Source organism: Lynx rufus, unplaced genomic scaffold (assembly GCF_022079265.1).
Source record: "Lynx rufus isolate CCGP_SWC_20201006 ecotype Redwood Valley unplaced genomic scaffold, mLynRuf1.p SCAF_3, whole genome shotgun sequence".
In the NCBI taxonomy this organism is placed as follows: domain Eukaryota; kingdom Metazoa; phylum Chordata; class Mammalia; order Carnivora; family Felidae; genus Lynx; species Lynx rufus.
Genome location: NW_025814845.1, coordinates 91,577,452 through 91,596,221, shown reverse-complemented (window position 1 = coordinate 91,596,221; position 18,770 = coordinate 91,577,452). Strand labels below are relative to the sequence as shown.

Genomic DNA, 18,770 nt, shown 5'->3' with positions numbered 1-18,770 from the left:
AGGGATTCATGACAATGGCAAATAGATCACATTTAGAAAATATATTTAACAGCTATAGATTTTTTCTTTTCTTCTATTATCCCCACCCCCACTTCACTGTGACACCAGGTGCTTCTCATTGCTACCAAATAGAGGTCATAGAGAGAGAACAATATGCGTATATTTGAAACAATGTCAAAGAGATTAAATTTTTTTTCTTTTTTATTAAAGTGTGATGCACATACAAAATAAATGTACATACCATAAGTACACAGCTTAATGATTACCACGAAGTGAACACACCCATGTAACCTCCACCCAGAAGTCCCCCTCTACTCCCTTTCAACTACTACTCCTTCTGTTCCCTCCAAAGATAACCATTAGTTTGACTTGAAACACCATATATTCATTGTGCTTTTAAAACTTGATGTAAATAGAGTAGTAATATGCAATGTATTTTTTGTGTCTCATTCTTTTTGTTCAACACTGAACATTTGAAGTTCATCACTGTTGTTACCTGTAGCTGTAGTTTATTCATTTTCATTGCTGGTGTGCTAGTCCGTTGTATGAATATTCCCCAGTTTATCCATTCTTCAGTTGTTTGCATTTGGTTATTATGGATAATGCTGATAGGAACATTCGTGTGCTGCCATGCGCTTCTGTTAATTATACTTTATTGGAGTGAGATTGTTGAGTCACCAGATATGCATATCTTTGCTTTTAGTATATAATGCCAAACTGCTTTCCAAAAATGGTTGTTATAGTTTACATTTCTATCAGAAGTGTATGAGAGTCCCCATCACTCTATATCTTCATCAACGCTTGGTTCTGACAGTTTGTGTTTTGAATATTAGCTATTCTGGTAGATATGTAGTGGTATTTCATTGTGGTTTTAGTTTGCATTTTCCTGCCTAACAGTGAGGTTGGGACCTTTATAGATGCTTATTGGCCTTCTCTGTATTCTCTTTGATGAAGTATTTGTTCAGATTTCTTCCTCAGTTTTTAATTCATGTGTTTATCTTTTTAATTAATTTTTGAAATCCTTTATATATTGGATATATACTCATTGTCAGTTGAATACTTTGCAAATACGTTCCCTGATTCTGTCTTATATTTTACTCCTAATGATGCTTTTTGATGAATGGAAGTTTATAATTTTTAACATAATACAATTTATCTACCCTTTCCTTTATGATCAATGCTTTTTTGTCTTAGGTCTAAGAAGTCTTTCCTCCATGGGGCACCTGGGTTGTTCAGTGGTTGAGCGTCCAACTCTTGATTTCAGCTTAGGTCGTGATCCCAGCGTTGCGGGATTGAGCTCTGTGCTGACTGTGGAGCCTGCTTAGGATATTCTCATTCTCTCTCTCTCTCTCCCTTTCTCTGTCTTTCTTTCCCTCTCTCTCCCCCCCTCCCTCTGCCCTCTCTCCCCTGCTCAGATACACTCTCTCTCTCTCTAAAAAAAAAAAAAAAAAAGGAAAAAGAAAAGAAAATATTCTCTCATATTATCTTGTAGAAGCTTTATTATTTGCCTTTCACACTTTGATGTACAATTTTTTATGTATTGAGATATGGATAAAGTTTCATATTTTTTCCATATGGACATTCAGTTGACCTAGCACCGTTTATCGAAAAGGCTATCTTTTCTCCATCCTTTTGTGTTTCCTCCTTTGCTGTATAAATCACATGTCCTTATATTTCAGGTACAGTTTTGGTTTCTGTTCTGATTCATTGGTTTGTAGTTTTGGAAGTCTTCATATCTTACAAAGTATGTGTTTTCATGCATCTCTAAATCTTCCCACTTTCTTCTTTTTAGCTTTTTGCATTTCCATATACATTTAGAATTAGCTTAATAATTTCTACACATGTACATAAACATGCTGGGAATTTGATTGGAATTTCATTGTGTATGTAAATCTTGAGGAGAATTGACATTTTTACAATATTTTATTGATATTTTTTCAATATTGTAATAATATATTTTCTATTTTGATCTTAAATTTTTCCCATAAAATTTTACATTTGTGGCATACAGCATTCTCTATCTGTTATTTGTATATTTGATTTGTAGGAGCTCTTTTCATATTAAGAAAACTAACCGTTTGCCATTTTTCCTAATGTATTAGTGTTTTGGTTCTGTTTATGATTTTCTGCAGAAATGCATTTTTAATATTTATGTAATCAGATCTATCAGTGCTTTTTTTCATGGTTTCTGGAGCCAGAACTCTTAAGTTTTCCTTTAGTTCTTTTTAATAATGAATCTTGTTGCTTTTATTATCATGGTTTTACACTATTTTTAGTAAGAACTAATGATTGGCTATGTTAAGTAGAATAAGTTATTTCTGAATTCCTTCTTTATATTCTCTCAGATTCCTAGTATAACTATATCATTTTTAGATAAATGTTCAACATTTGTATTATAAATATTGTAATATTTTCACAGCTGAAACAATATACTGTGGTTACATTTTGTTTCTTTTATAATTTTGGATTTTTTTTCTTAGTTTCTAATTGTCTCATTTTTAAAAATTTGCTTAGTATTCTTTGAATATTGGAGTAAAGATTTTTCACATACTCAAAAAGCTTTTTATAAAATACCCTTCAATACAGGAATCTACACAAACTTATTAGATAAACTTTGTTAGTTCATTTTTTTCCCCCTTGGATCTCTTTCCTATGTCCTCCGTTTGTCTGTTCTAATCTACACTGTATAGTTGGCATCTTAAAATTAACCTTTGCCTAGGGGCACCTGGGTGGTTCAGTCAGTTGAACGTCCGACTTCGGCTCAGGTCATGATCTCGCAATCTGTGAGTTTGAGCCTCGTGTCGGGCTCTGTGCTGACAGCTCAGAGCCTGGAGCCTGTTTCAGAGTCTGTGTCTCCCTCTCTCTCTCTGCCCCTCCCCCGCTCATACTCTGTCTGTCTGTCTCTCTCTCTCTCTGTCAAAAGTAAATAAACATTTTAAAAAATTTAAAAAAATAAATAAACTTTGCCTATTTCCTAGCTTGAGTTGCCTGTATCTTGAACATTGTCTTTTCTTCTTGTTTTGTTATGACACATCTTAAGTGCCTCTGAAGAAAGGGAGAATGGGAAATAAAATTTGGGAGACTTTGTGTGTTGTAAATATTTTTATTCTGTTGTCATCCTTGATTGATAGGCTAAATATAGAAATTGGATATGATCTGCTATTTTTCTTTTTAAATTTAAATTTAGCAATGTTTTCTCCTAGAGGTTTTTAAGCATATTTTCTTTGTATTCTTTATTCCTGAAATTTCACAGTGATGAACCTTCCTTCAGGTTTTATTAATACTGGATATTGAATTCTCAGTGAATCTATCCTGCAGATACAAGTCCACCAGTCCTGTAAAAATTTTTTTAAAAATAATTTTTTGGTAATTTCCTCCCCATTATTTTCTTGATTTTTCTCATTCTAAAGCTTCTATCAGGGGCGCCTGGGTGGCGCAGTCGGTTGAGCGTCCGACTTCAGCCAGGTCACGATCTCGCGGTCCGTGAGTTCGAGCCCCGCGTCAGGCTCTGGGCTGATGGCTCAGAGCCTGGAGCCTGTTTCCGATTCTGTGTCTCCCTCTCTCTCTGCCCCTCCTCCGTTCATGCTCTGTCTCTGTCCCAAAAAAAATAAATAAAAACGTTGAAAAAAAAATTTTTTTTTAAAAATAAAGCTTCTATCAAATGTTTTTAGCCTTTTGTAGCCTACTTTTTCAGCAGCCCCTGTGGACGGCATAGTTTCTAAGCGTTTCCCTGGTTATAGGGGTAAATCAGTTTACTTGTCATTGGACTCCCCTGTAATAGGTACTTTGGTGTGACTTTCTTTCATATGATGAAGTTTGTATTCTTCCCCATCCTCTTAATATGTGGTTGTTAAAGGTTACCATTGTTTCTTAGTTTCATCAAAGATAAAAGATGTTTTTGTGTCTTATTTCCTATGTTTTTTTTTGAGGAGAATAGAGGCACTCATATTGAAAATGAAATTTGTATCCATTTGTTTTATTTATTTTATTTTTATTCCGTGCCCAATGTGGGGCTTGAACTCACCACCCTGAGCTTAAGAGTCACATGCTGTACCGACTGAGCCAGCCAGGCACCCCCATTTGTTTTATTTCTAATTATTTTTACATACGTTGGTTATGGTAATGTTTTGTATCATGAGTTTCTATGATATGTTTTAAGGCAAAATGACCAGATAGATCTAGGACCAGAGAGAATTTTTTTGGTGTGAGTGTGGCAAATTGCATATAGCAGTCTCTGAACTTTAAAAAAAATTCTGTAGTTCATTAAATTCTCAGGTGCTCTCACTGATTGAAAGGCGCATTGTTCTATTATACACCACTAAGAAGGAAGAACAGTCAGTTAACATACGATGCTTTATCACTTAGACTTTTTATTGAAAACTTTTTATTGTGGTAAAAACACATCATAAAGTTTCCAACCTCATCTGTTTTTATGTGTATGGTTCAGTCATGTGAAGTATATTTACAATGTTGTGAAACAGATCTCTAGAACTTTTTCACTTTCACTTAGATTTTTAATGTTATATTTATTGAAAGAAGTCTTGGATTTATTTGTATATCACAAGTAAAGTATATCACCCTGCTTTGTTTCCTTGCCCTTCTGTGAACACAAGACTTTTTTGTTCAATGGCAAATGATAATGTCATCCTTTTGAATACATTTAAACAGCAAAATTTCATAACATGGTAATGTTAATGCAAACTCCTATTTAAGTGACCAATATATGAACAGTATGTCTAACTTGCATATAGTTTCACTTGCACAGCAATACCAACTATGTTACAACCATTGCTGGTGCTATAGGGATGTAAAAGTGTCATCACAGGCTTCATCTGCATTTCAATGGTGTTAAAGTATAAGAAATGTGAACTGTAAGAATAGATGAAATGTAATATACTCTACTTTCCCTGACTAGAATTGGTTTCATAACATATTGTTTTCTGTTTGTCTGTGTCTCGTTATAACCACAAGCTATATGTGTATATATAGAGAGGTAGATAAAGATATAGATATGTACACACACACACACACAGTTTCTTTTTACTAAATAAACTGATAAATGGATCTCTGTTTTCTAGTTCCCAGATGAAGACAACTTTCCAAAAGGAGGTATTAGTTTTAATATTGAAGACAATTTTCAAGTGAGAGCTGAGTCTAATAAGGACACAGTTGAAAATGACTGTAAGTAAATTCTAAATAAAACATAACATTAAAAAGTTATTTGACATTGAACAAACCATTATGTAAAAATCCATGCTTTTTTTTTTTTTTTTTCTCCACAGCAATTTTAGATTTCTCTCCTAAAAAGTCAGAACGTTCATATCATTATTTGGATTCTAATTTTAAATCAGCAGAGAGGACTTCATTGGAAGCAAATAAGGTACAGTGTAAGCAAAGTTTTAATAGTTGGTAGTAAAAAATCTTGGTAGTCTTATAAGAAATGAATCCATTAAAAACGAAAAAGATAAAAATTTTAAGATTGGATCATTTTTAACATGATAAAGTTTATCAATAACCAGCCAACATTATTTTAACGATAAAACAAGCAGCAAAATTTCTGTTAGAATAATTAACAAAATGTAGATGACTACCATCTTATTATTCAAAGGTGTTTTGAATTTTCTAATATGACATGACATAGGAGGCATACATAATTAGAGAGGAGGAAATAGAACAATCAATTAAAAATGAGAAGTTTAAGAAGAATTTTGTAAGTTAGTTGAAGGCAAGATAAACTTAAAAAATTAATAGCTTTCCTGAACCAGTTAGAAAACATAATAGAAAAAGTGTTCCAACAATAATAACAACTGATATACAATGCCTAGGCATAATCTTAATTGTAAATATATGGAACATGTGTGGAATAGACTATGAAATTTTACTGTGAAATATAAAATTCATGAATACATAGCAATTCACCAATACCAAATACCCTCTGTAGGTCAGAACTTGTAAGACTTGGGTATAGAGTGATGGGCAAAATAGGTATGTATGATCTCTGTCTTTAAAGGCCAAGGAGAAAGAGCATGAGATGGTTAAAGGAGGGAGAGAGATGTTAATCAAGAGTGCAAGCAAACAAATAAATTGAGATAATTGCTATGTAAGAAAGCTATGAACGTACTCTGAAATAGGGGAATCTACTTTATGGATAAATCTACTTTATGGCTTTTCCAGCTGTGGCAGCTGTAGGGGGAGGAGCATACCTTGTAAAGAAACTGCAAGTATAAATACCCTGAGATCGAAAAGAGTCGAGTGGGCTTGAGAAAGTGGACGAAAGCCAGAGTAGTGGGATTGTAGAGCGTGAAAGTGGTAATTAGAGATTGGAAAAGTGAGCAGGGCCAGACACACAATCTTACAGGTGAGGTAAAGAATTTTGATAGTCCTCTGTGTTCCTCAGGGAAATCCATGAAGGGTTTTCAGCAGAAAATTACATGACTTAATTTACATATTTAAAAGGTTTGCTGGTTGCTCTGTGGTAGATGGGTTTAATGGATGCTGTGGTGGAAACAGAGAAACCAGTTTAGAGGAGACTTAATTGATAGGGACTTGAGGATAGGCATTGTGGCAGTGAAAGGAGTTAGAAGCCTGGATGTTGATGGATTGAATGTAGATAGTTAGGGTGAAGGAAAAGGGAGAAGAAAGATTCCTGGCTATCTGACTTAACAATTGTGTGATTTTCACTGTGTGGAGTAAGAAGGAGGAGTGTATTAGTCTGCCGGGATTGCCATAACAAAATACTGCAGAATGTGTCTCTTACACAGCAGAAATTTATTTTGTCAGAATTTTGGAAGCCAGAAGTCCAAGATCATAGTTCTGGCTAATTTGGTTTCTCATGAGGACTGTCTTCCTGGCTTGCAGACAGCTGCCTTCTCACTGTGTCCTCACATGGCCTTTCCTCGATGTGTACACATGGAAAGAAAGAGAGCAGGTGAATGCAAGCTCTCTTTTTATAAGACCACTAATTCTGTCAGATCACAGCCCCACTCTTATGACCTCATTTATCATTTAGACTTTGTTACCTATTAGATGCCATGTCTCCAAGTACAGTTACATTGGGGTTAGGGCTTAAACCTCTGAATTTGTGGGGGACACAATTCAGTCCACAGCAGGGAGGAGCGGGTTTGGTGAATACATAGGAACAGACAGAAACGCCTGTGAATCAGTCAGGTAGATATGTAAAGTTAGATATCAGATACATGGGTCTGGTTCAGAGAAGTTTGCATGGTCATTTGCACATAGCAAAGTTTAAAGCACTGAGAATGGATGGGTTCATTTCAAGAGTGTGTAGAGAAAGGAGAATGTGTTATATCCCATTCTTAAGAATTGGAGGGTAGGGAGGGTTTGCTATGTCAGTTATTGTGGAGACATTGGTAAAATGACAGAAACAGGTTCATGTGGCAACTTGAGAGTCATTGGTGACTTTGGCAAGAGCAGTTTCAGTGAAATAGTGAGGATTGAAACCAGTTTAGGTGGATTAAATGGTAAATGAGATGTAAGAAAGTAGTGACTGGATATGGAAAATTCCTTAAAAAGAGTAACATATTTGATTGATCAGCCACTCATTCCTCAAATATTTTGGGGGCATCTACTGTATGTTGCACTGTTCTACATGTTAGAGGTAGGCCTATGAATAAAACAGGCAAAGATCTGCTCTCCTGGAGCTTGCCGTCTGATGAAAGGAGACAGATAATAAGCAAGTATATAGTACCTTAGAGGGTTTAAGTGCTGTGGAGAACAATAAAGCTGTGTAAGAGGGATGGAGTTCTATTTTATAGGTAAAATAGGGCCTCTCTAATAAAACACTGGGGTGGAGAACTGAAAGAAAAGAGAGGAAGGGAGAGGACACGCATGCCATGCAGATATCTGGAGGAAGAGCATTCCAGGCATAAGGAATAGCAAATGGAAAGGTTTTGAGGCGGGGGAATGCTGGCCAATTTGTAGAACAGCAAGGAGGTAGCCATGGAATGAGTGAACAAACGAAGGGGAAAGTGGTAGGAAGTGAGATCAGAAAGGAAGTAAAGGACCTAATCTTATAGGGCAACTGGGTAGGACATTTTCAGAGCTTTGTACTTTGAGAGAGTTTGGGAACCATTAGTTTTAATGAGAAGAGTGAAATGATTAAACTTATGTTTAGAAAGAAACCTATGGCTGGTTGATAGAGAATGTACTATGGGAACAAGGTGCATACTCAGTAAGTATTGCCTATTATTGTTACTTTTGTTGAAAGTGCAATACAATCTAGGCTGCCTAGGTTTGAATCCCAACTCTGCTGCTAATAAGCTGGATGAGTTTAAACAAGTTTAATTGCTTAACTACTCTTTTTCTCAATTCTCTCAGTTGTAAAATAAGGAAAATAAGAGTACTGACCTCATATGGTTATGTAAGGATCAAACAAGTTAAAACTAAAAGGTACTTAGGACAGTCCCTAGCACATAGTAAGAATTTGTTATTATAATAAGACTATTACTATGGTGATGATTGAATGTAATTTCCCATTGATTTGTCAGTTTCTTCTACTAGACTGAACTCCCTGAATGTGGGGATCATGAGTAATCATCTTCACATCCTTATTTCCTAGCACAGCACCTAGAACCAAATGACTAAGAGAGTGTTTTAAAATTTATATATACATTTTTCAACTTTATTGTAATTTACTGAAAAAAAAAAGACATGCACATTCTAAAAAATTTAAACCATTCAGAAGTACATAAAGTTACAAGAATCCTTTCTCCTTAATTCCACCTGCATTAGAAACCAACCACTCTTAACAGTTTGGTATGTATTCTTCCAAACTTTTATTCTTTCATTCTATTGTTATACAAATATATATATATATACTAAATGTGATCATCGTATTATATTTTTAAGGTGATTAATTTCTGGAAGCAGCAAGAAAATTAAATACTGTTCTAAGGAGAATAACATAATGAGTAATATGACTATTCATGTCTTGAATAGATCAAAAAAGTTCAGTCCATTTGGGAGTAGTATCTTCAAGTTTAGGTCAACTGTAGATAAACCCTAGACCTGAGGACATAAGAGAAAGCTGTTCATTCCATGAGTCTGCAGGAAGTTTTACCTTCACATCTTCAAACATGAAATCTGAGTTAGTCTTAAGCCCTATTGACTAGAAATTCATCTTCAGAACCAAATCCCCATAACCCAGATCAGTCTAAGTCAGGATCTGACCCATTTCAAATAAATCCAATGGTTTTTATGTTCTGCGTTTTATTTTTTTTATTCTTATTGATTTTAGTGAGTTTATCCTGTCCCTTTGGGAAGAGTTTTTGCCCTACTGTAGCTCTTCATAATGTGCTTCAAAGCATTATTTGTATGATATAGATTACTAGAATTCATTCAAACTATAGGGGAAAAAAATGTAGTAACATTTGGTTAGTAATTTTGTTTCTTCTTTCTGAATAGATGACATCACCAGAGCAAAAGATCTCGACCTTAAACCCTGTTTCTACTTTTTCTTTGAACTCAAGAGATGAAGACTTTGTGCTAGAATTCTCTATGGAGTCCCTGAAAGCAAGAACTTTACCTGGTGACCTTTACTTCCTCAGCTTAGACAGTTGCTACCCTGCTGCTCTAATAATACTTATATGTGTAAAATGAAGTTTTTAATTTGAGAAATTGTCACTAAACTAAAAATATCTTGAAACCAGATTCAATGTCATCCCCCTCAATCCTTCCCACACCACTTTTCTATTTGAGATGGCTCTTACTTCCAAATACAGTACACCCTTCTAACTCTCAGGTCCTTCTTCTCCTCTCAACTTCTCATGACAGACCTCTGCAAATGTCTTCCATCATTGCAGTACTTCTCACAGCTGTAACTCCAGAGTCGGGCCCCTCTATAGTGCCCTCCCCTCCCAGGGAATGATTCATTGTGAATGTCTGATTTACACCATTGGTTGACTTTGGTATAACCTCTTAGTTTCCCCTTTTTTGCTTTGGGATCCTGGCAAAATCAGGGAACTCTTCCAACTGTTGCTACCACAGTTGCATTCTCAGATCTCTGTGTTTTCATACATTTTAAGTCTTCCCCTATGAGTAATTTCCTGCTTCTTGATAAGTACAGTACATTCTGTAGGATTCTTTCCACTAACTTTTCTTTCCCTCTCTCTTTTCTTGAAATCTCACCAACGTATCTTCCCTGATTCCGAAGTTATGTTGGGTAAGGGATGAAGTTGTAGGTAATTTTGGGGAGTGGACGATATAAAAAAAAGAACAAAAAAACCCCACCAACTTTGTAATGTGAATGGGTAGTTGGGTTGAAGAAGGTTTAGTGGGATGGGTAGTTGGGTTGAAGAAGGTTTAGTGGGTATGGCTAGTAGAGGAAGCAAGGTAGGGAAAAGTCAGTATGGGAGGAGTGGGTATCGAAAACAAATGAAGTGACAATGGAATAATAGATGATTTTCATAGTTAAAGCATGAATCTTACTCTTGATTTCTTAATTTTTTATTCAAGTATGATTAACATGTAGTGTTATATTAGTTTCAGGTGTATAGTGTAATGATTTAACAACTTTAGACATTTCTCAGTGCTTATCAAGATAAGTGTACTCTTAATCCCTTTATCTCTTTCCCTCCTCCTCCTGCCCACTTCCCCTCTGGAAACCACCAGTTTATTCTCTGTATGTTAGAGTCTGTTTTTTTATCTCCGTTTTTCTTTGTTCATTTGATTCTTAAATTCCACATATGGGTGAAATAATATATTTGTCTTTCTCTGACTTATTTCACTTAGGATTATACCCTGTAGGCCCATCCGTGTTGTTACAAATGGCAAGATTTCATTTTTTTATGGCTGAGTAATATCCCATTGTGTTTGTGTGTGTGTTGTGTGGGTAGGTATGTACTACCTCTTCTTTATCCATCCACGAATTGATACTTGGGTTGCTTCCATATCTTACCTATTGAAAACAATGCTGCAGTAGACATAGGGGTGCATATATCTTTTCAAATTAATGTTTTCATTTTCTTTGGGTAAATACCCAGCAGTGGAATTACTAGATCATATGGTAGTTCTATTTTCAATTTTTTGAGGAATTCCATACTGTTTTCCATAGTTGCTGCACCAATTTGCATTCCCAGCAACAGTGCAGTGTTCTTTTTTCTCCACATCCTTGCCAACACTTGTTATTTCTTGTCTTTTTGATTTTGGCCATTCTGACAGGTGTAAAGTGATATCTCATTGTGATTTTAATTTGCATTTCCCTGATGATTAGTGAACATTTTTACATGTGTCTATTGGTCATCTGTATGTCTTTGGGAGAATGTCTCTTCTGGTCCTCTGCCTATTTTATTTTATTTATGTTATATTATTTTTGAGAGAGCAAGAGAGAGAGGGAGCCAGCGAGAACGGGGGAGGGGCAGAGAGAGAGGGAGACAAAAGATCTGAAGCAGGCTTGGCGATGACAACGCAGAGCCTGGTGTGGGGCTCAAACTCACGAACCGTGAGATTATGACCTGAACCAAAGTTGGACCCTTAACTGACTAAGCCACCCAGGTGCCTTGGTTCCTCTGCCCATTTTAATCAGATTATTGGCTTTTTTTGGTGTTGAGTCATATAAGTTGTTTATATATTTGGGATATTAATCCCTTATCTGATATATCGTTTGCAAATATCTTCTTCCGTTCAGTAGGTTGCCTTTTTCTTTTGTTAATGGTTTCCTTCACTGTGCAAAAGCTTTATTTTGGTGCGGTCCCAATAGTTTAATTTTGCTTTTGTTGCCCTTGCGTGGGGAGACCTATCTAGGAAAATGTTTCTATGGCCAGTGTCAAAGAAATTACTGTCTATGTTCTTTTCTAGGAGTTTTATGACATCAGGTCTCACATTTAGGTCTTTAATCCATTTTGAGTTTATTTTTGTGTCTTGTGTAAAAAAGTGGTCCAGTTTTATTCTTTTGCATGTAGCTCTCCAGTTTTCCCAGCACCATTTGTTGAAGAGATTGTCTTTTCTCAATTGTATATTCTTGCCTCCTTTGTTGTATGACCATAAGTGTGGGCTTATTTCTGGACACTACTCTGTCCCTTGATCTATATGTCTATTTTTGTGCCAATCTTTTACCCTTTAATGATGTTTTAACTTTTCTGTCAGTGTTGCTTGATTGGCTTGTTAGAATTATAAAATAACACTATAAAAGAATATCATTTGCTCACTTACTGCTCTACTACCTACCCAAATGATCCCCAAAGTTTATTTCCAACAAATATTAACTCTGTCAAGAAGGTACATTATTATAAAATAGGAAACCATAGCATTGTCAGATAAAAACGTTAAGCTTATATAGCTCCCATGCGGTATTATTTATTCATTTATTTATTGAACAAATATTTATTATTGCTTTTTACATTTTAGGAATATATTTATTATTAATACTGCTGACAGAAGGAATTCTAAAACTCAGCCAAAATCTAGTTTAGGAGAATTATACTCTTACCACATACCAATAGATCAGAATAAAGCTAACTATCTTCTTTACCCTGAAGGTTAACATATCACTTCATGGGTATAGTAAGTATAAAGGAAGTTACAGTCACATAGATAAATAAACCATGAACTTCAGTCTCTGGAGTAGGAATATACAATTAAGAACAAAAAACCAGTTCTCAGTTCATGTCCTGACTCTGCCAGTTGATAGTCATGTTACCTCTAGGCCTTGGCAATCTCATCTGTAAAATGAGAATAATAAATCCCTTCATGGTTGTAAAGTACTTTGAAAAGTTAAGTGCTATGTAAATATAATCTAGTGATTGGTGGTGGTGGGTTGGGGGGAATCTTAGCTAAGGGAAAAAGAAAAAGGGAAGGATTTCAAATGCATTAACCTTAAAAAAGTTTGAGTCTCTTGAGCTTTGAAATCTTCATTTTTTTTAGACTAAAATCATTAAAAATATTTTATTATGAAAAAGGAACTAAAATTACCTATTTTTTGTTTTTTGTTTTTTTGTTTGTTTTGGCAAGGCAAGTTGTTGCTTTTTCTTTCTTGTATAGATAGCTTACTGGTTTTTAGAGCCTAGTTGATGGCCATAATACATTTTTATTTAATCAGCTCTTTTTTTTTTTTTTCCAGTTATCAAAAAACCCAGTTCTCTGGGGAATAAGAACTTTCAAAGGCTTCCATTAGTAAGTAGAACCCGAGTTCCACTTATTACTTTGCCACGTGTTGATAGGTCACCTGATTTAGATTCTCGTTCATACGACATCATCTGTGACAGGCAAGAATCTTCTGGTTCCCCCATATTCAACTTGTGTGAAAAGTCAGCGGTTCTTTCTTTTAGCTTTGGACTTGACAGCCAAAGTGAAACTTCCTTCTCTAAAGAATCCAGAGAAGTGACTCCAAAGGATGTTTTACTTCTCAATAATATATCTACTCAAAGCAAGTGGCTGAAATATCAAAACATACCCCAGTGCAACTTGACTACTCTAAATGTAGTTGATAAAGTAACAGATGGCTTCTTTGCTGAGGTTGTTTCTGGGACACATTGTAGTGACATAGGTGAAAGACAGAGTGATGCTGTGAATGAAAGCTCCATGCATTTGCAAATGATAAAAGACATGCTCCATCAGCAGCAACAGGATTTTAGCAGTCAGGATTTGATTTCCAGAAAGAAAGCACTGTCTTTGAATTTAAAGCAGACTACCAAGACTGAGAAAATTCACAATATGTTAGGAGAGTCTGCCTGCTGCAACTACAGTGTAACAGGAGATTTACAGGTGAGGAAATGAGCCAATGTATCTTGGTGCATTGTTTCCAATAGTTAGTGTTTGAATTTCAACAAAAGAATTACCAAAATCATATAGGAGCGATGATTTTACTTTTAGAGCTAATGACTTCTTTTTTTGAGTTTTATAGAACTCTAGCTATAGTCATATCTTCTTTGACTTAAAATCTTACCTAGTTGTTATGAGCATTAAAAGAAATTATGTGGTATCTGGCACGTAATAGGTACTTAATAAATGATAGCTCCAACTGTTTCCACTTCTGCCACTATTACTGTGTTTGTTTTCATTTTTCACTGTCAGCTCAATTTTGCCGATCAGATCATGATTAGGGTAAAGTTACATCTTATACATTGGTTTTGCAAAATTCTATTGTAGTTGTAACCGGAAATAGAAACACATAATGATACCATTCACATCAGCTAAGTTTTTCCTAGAAGAAAGTTTTTACAAACTTATTAAGAGGCAGACCAGAAATGGTTTTGTTTTTTTTTAATGTTCATTTATTTTTGAGAGAGAGAGGGTAAGTGGGGGAGGGGCAGAGAGACAAGGGAACAGAGGATCCAAAGCGAAATCTGCCCTGGCAGCAGTGGGCCCAATATGGGGCTCAAACTCATGAATCATGAGATCATGATCTGAGCTGAAGTTGAATACTCAACCGACAGAGCCACCCAGGTGCCCCACGTTTAGTCGTATTTATATGCTTAAAAGTGCGATGCGTAGCCATTCTTGCTATACTTGATATCTCATTTAAAATGAGAAAATGAAGAGCGCCTGGGTGGCTCAGTCGATTGAGCATCTGACTCTTGATATCAGCCGGGTCATGATCCCAAGGTCATGGAATGGAACCCTGCATCCGGCTCTGCGCTGAGCATACAGCTTGCTTAAGATTCTCTGTCTCTCTCCCTCTGCCCTGCTCCCTTGCTTGTGCTCTCTCTCTCTAAAATACTACTACTACTACTACTACTACTACTAATAATAATAATAATAATAAAATCAGAAAATGATTTTCAAGGATTCTGAAAAATCAAAAAAATGTGTTTGTTAAACATATCTGTAGAAAATAATTTACTCATTAGTAGACAGTATTTTTCTGGAGTTGTTATAATAACTTGAATTATTCCATTTCAGGAGATAAGTGGCTCTGAGCTGTGCTTCCCAAGTGGGCAGAAAATAAAATCTGCTTATCTTCCCCAAAGGCAAATTCATATACCGGCTGTTTTTCAGTCTCCTGCTCATTATAAGCAAATTTTTACATCTTGTCTCATAGGTATGACTTATCTTCCTATTTTATTATAATTGGTTGCTGCTTAATGTAAGTAGGGTATCTGTGAGAAAACATAGTATCTTATATTGTGAACTTTCATATTAAATTCTCTACTTGAGATTTGTTATTTTCCATATGTCCATTCCAGTTTTCAACAGTAACTTATATTCTAATTTCAGGTCAAATTGAGTGTCAAAAGTAGGAAATGATAGTATTATCTTTCACAAGTTAGAATTTTTCATTAAAAAAAAATGTTTACTTATTTATTTTTTAGAGAGAGGGAGAGCAGGGTAGGGGCAGAGAGGGAGAGGGGCAGGGCTGTTAGCATGGAGCCTGATGCTGGGCTCAAACTCATAAACCATGAAATCATGACCTGAACTGAAATCAAGAGTCAGCAGTTCAACTGACTGAGGCACCCAAGCACCTCTTCATTTTTTTTTTATTAAACTAGAAGTGTTACTGGGGTGCCTGGATGGCACAATTTAATTTTAAAAAATAATAATAACAACTAGAAGTGTTACAGATGGTTTTGTTAAGAAATTTTAAGTATGATGCATGATTAGTTTTGATTGTTTTGTTGTACAAGGGCAAAACTTGCCTTTAAAAAAATGAATATTAGTGTTAGATTATAGATTACTGTTAAAAGTCATTTTCAAACTTAGCTAACAGTACACAGGATACAAACACAAACTTATTTTGTATTTAATTTTCATCTGTATATATATTTACACACATATATATACATATACATATATATATATATATATTTTTTTTTGTAGAACATCTAAATATATTGCTGTTTGGATTGGCACAGAGGTTGCACAAAGCTCTTTCAAAAGTTGACGTATCATTTTACACATCACTAAAGAGAGAGAAACTGAAAAATGTAGAAAGTAATGTGCCATCCTGCCATCATCATCAACCTGCAAAACTTGTCACGGTTAAAAAGGAAGGTCCAAATAAGGTATTGTTCCCTGATACTCACCGGTTGCCCCACCGAATACTTGTCTTGTAGAAAATTTAGGTACCTATTGCTTTATGACCGGCTTTGTTAAAGAGCAGGTCCTGATTAGGAGCCTTCTACTTGAGGTATTAGTAACTAACCTACAGTAAACTCCCAGTAAATTTTTATTAAAAGATGATCTGTGTTCTAGGATATAAAAGTATGAGTTAAGATAATCCTTCAGATTGCCTGTGAATCTATTGCATAGTGGTAGCTGGAGACAGAAACATAAAAATAAATTTTATGTAATAGTATAATTGATAGAATAGGAAGGATATGCCCAAGTTACAGTGAGAACACTGAGGAGGAATATGTCCCAACCTGAGATCTTAGAGAATGCAGAGATGAGCCTGAAGAAGTGAAAGTTGAAGTAGTCTCCTGTATGAGCCCCAGTACGAGTAATAGATAAGGCCTGAGGAATATAAAAGCAAACTGATTTAATTTACATTGCTGATAACATATTATTATGGAAGATGTCAAGTTAGTAAAATGTTTATGTATTGCGTACGTACATTGAGATTTAAATTTAGGCGTCAAAGGCAAGAATTTGTAAATAATATTATAACCATAGAATAAAATATTATAGAGCCATCAAAAGTCTTTTTTTTCTTTTTAAGATAATTTGATGACATGGTTGTCATGCATACAGCATGTTATTGTGTTAGGTTATATTAGGTTATGGAATAGAAAACACATCATCATCTGAGTTTTACTTTTTTTAAAAAAAACAGTGTATGTGTGTGTCCTTGTGCGCACACACACTTATGTGAGTGACAAAAAAGGCCAAAAAGAAATGCACAAGATGTTTCTTGTAGTTGTTTCTGGGTAGCCTTCAGGGTGTCTATGGTGAACATTTTAAATTGGAGAAACAAAAAATTTTATTTTTCAAATAAGCTTATGTTCTCAGAATAATGTAATTTTCTGATAAAGAGAAATGTCAACTAAGTGGTTTTAAATTTTAATTTGTTGTTTAGTATTAATAAAAAGGTTAACTTGTATGATGAATAATTTATTGGAGCACATTAATGCCAAGCACCTTTTTATAGAAGTCTTGACAAACATAATACAAAAATAGTAAAATATAAAATTTTTCTTACTCAATTGCAATATCTTTTTCCTCTTAGGGTCGTCTCTTTTATACCTGTGATGGACCCAAAGCCAACCGATGTAAATTTTTCAAGTGGCTTGAAGAAGTGACCCCAGGATATTTAACAAAGGAAGCCTCTCTAACTAGCATGGTTTTAAGTGATATAAAGAGTATTGGCTTATACTTAAGAAGTCAAAAGATACCCCTCTTTGAGGAATGCCAGCTTTTGGTGAGGTATGCTTTGGTAGCAAATAATGCCTGTAATTAATTATTATATCAGAAAATAATAACCTCATATGATTATTATCAGTTTTAAAAGATATTGAGATAGGTAAATTATCTGAAAGATAGAGTACCTCAGGTTTTCTAACTTTAAAATGGAAATAATTTTCTAAAGCTATTTTTAGACAATCATTTTTATATATAGTCACAATCCTTAGGAAACCCTGTTGAACAAACCACAAGAATAATTTTTGTCAGTGCAGGATAATAGGTAGCCTAACTAGTTAGTTTTATAGGATAATAGAATGCTACAATTTGGAAACATGTCCTATAAAAGTGGGATTATCCAAAAAGTAGCTATAATGAACATGTGCATCATAATTTAATAACATCTTTGGGGAGTTTATACATGCCTGCATTCTTCTAAGGACTTTGCATGTATTATTTCATTTAATCATCATAATAACCTATAAGATACGGAAATAATGGGGATGATTTATTACAGTTATTGAAGCTGAGATACTCTATCTTTTGTGTACTTTTTCAATACTTGTCCTGGCTTAGTCTCTCTTTCTTTTTTTTTTTTTAATTTTTTTTTTTTAATTTTTTTTAACGTTTATTTATTTTTGAGACAGAGAGAGAGCATGAACGGGGGAGGGTCAGAGAGGGAGACACAGAATCTGAAACAGGCTCCAGGCTCCGAGCTGTCAGCACAGAGCCCGACGCGGGGCTTGAACTCACGGACCGCAAGATCATGACCTGAGCCGAAGTCGGTTGCCCAACCGACTGAGCAACCCAGGCGCCCCTTAATTTTTTAAATGTTTTATTTATTTTTGAGACAGAGAGACAGAACGTGAGCGGGGGAGGGGCAGAGAGAGAGCAAGACACAGAATCCGAAGCAGGCTCCAGGCTCTGAGCTGTCAGCACAGAGCCCGACACGGGGCTTGAACTCACAAACCGTGAGATCAAGACCTGAGCCAAAGTTGGACACTTAACCGACTGAGCCACCCAGGTGCCTCTGGCTTACTCATTTTAAAACTAATAATAATTCAGGGCGCCTGGGTGGCTCAATCAGTTGAGCATCTGACTTCAGCTCAGGTCATGATCTTGTAGTTTATGAGTTTGAGCCCCACATCGGGCTTGCTGCTGTCAGCCTGCCAGTGTGGAGCCAGCTTCGGATCCTGTGTCCCTTCTTTCTGCCCCTCCCTCACTTGTGCTCCTCTCTCTCAAAAAATAAATAAAACATTAAAAAAAATAAAACTAATGATTCTGTGAGGGTTGCTATTTTCTTCCTATTTTTTTATTTTTTGTCCATGGATGAAAGTATATAAACATACACTCACTCTGGTTCCCTCCTTTTAATGCTATATTTTAAAGATGAAAAAAAAAATGTACTTTCAAACTTATAAAGTCCTGGGGTTGTAATGTATTGCATGGCAACTGTTGTTAATAATACTGTATTGTAT

At 35.3% G+C, this 18,770-nt stretch overlaps 1 protein-coding gene across 2 annotated transcripts in view; it reads left to right on the top strand.

Moving 5' to 3' along the window:
• The window catches only part of ZGRF1 (zinc finger GRF-type containing 1), an 85,618-nt gene that overhangs the window by 30,815 nt on the left and 36,033 nt on the right, over positions 1-18,770 (top strand). For both annotated transcript variants that reach the window (XM_047091557.1, XM_047091556.1), the window contains 5 exons: positions 9,424-9,574; positions 13,076-13,719; positions 14,857-14,995; positions 15,772-15,956; positions 17,120-17,316. In XM_047091557.1, the coding sequence (XP_046947513.1) occupies positions 9,424-9,574; positions 13,076-13,719; positions 14,857-14,995; positions 15,772-15,956; positions 17,120-17,316 (1,316 nt within the window). The remainder of the gene's footprint in view (positions 1-9,423; positions 9,575-13,075; positions 13,720-14,856; positions 14,996-15,771; positions 15,957-17,119; positions 17,317-18,770) is intronic.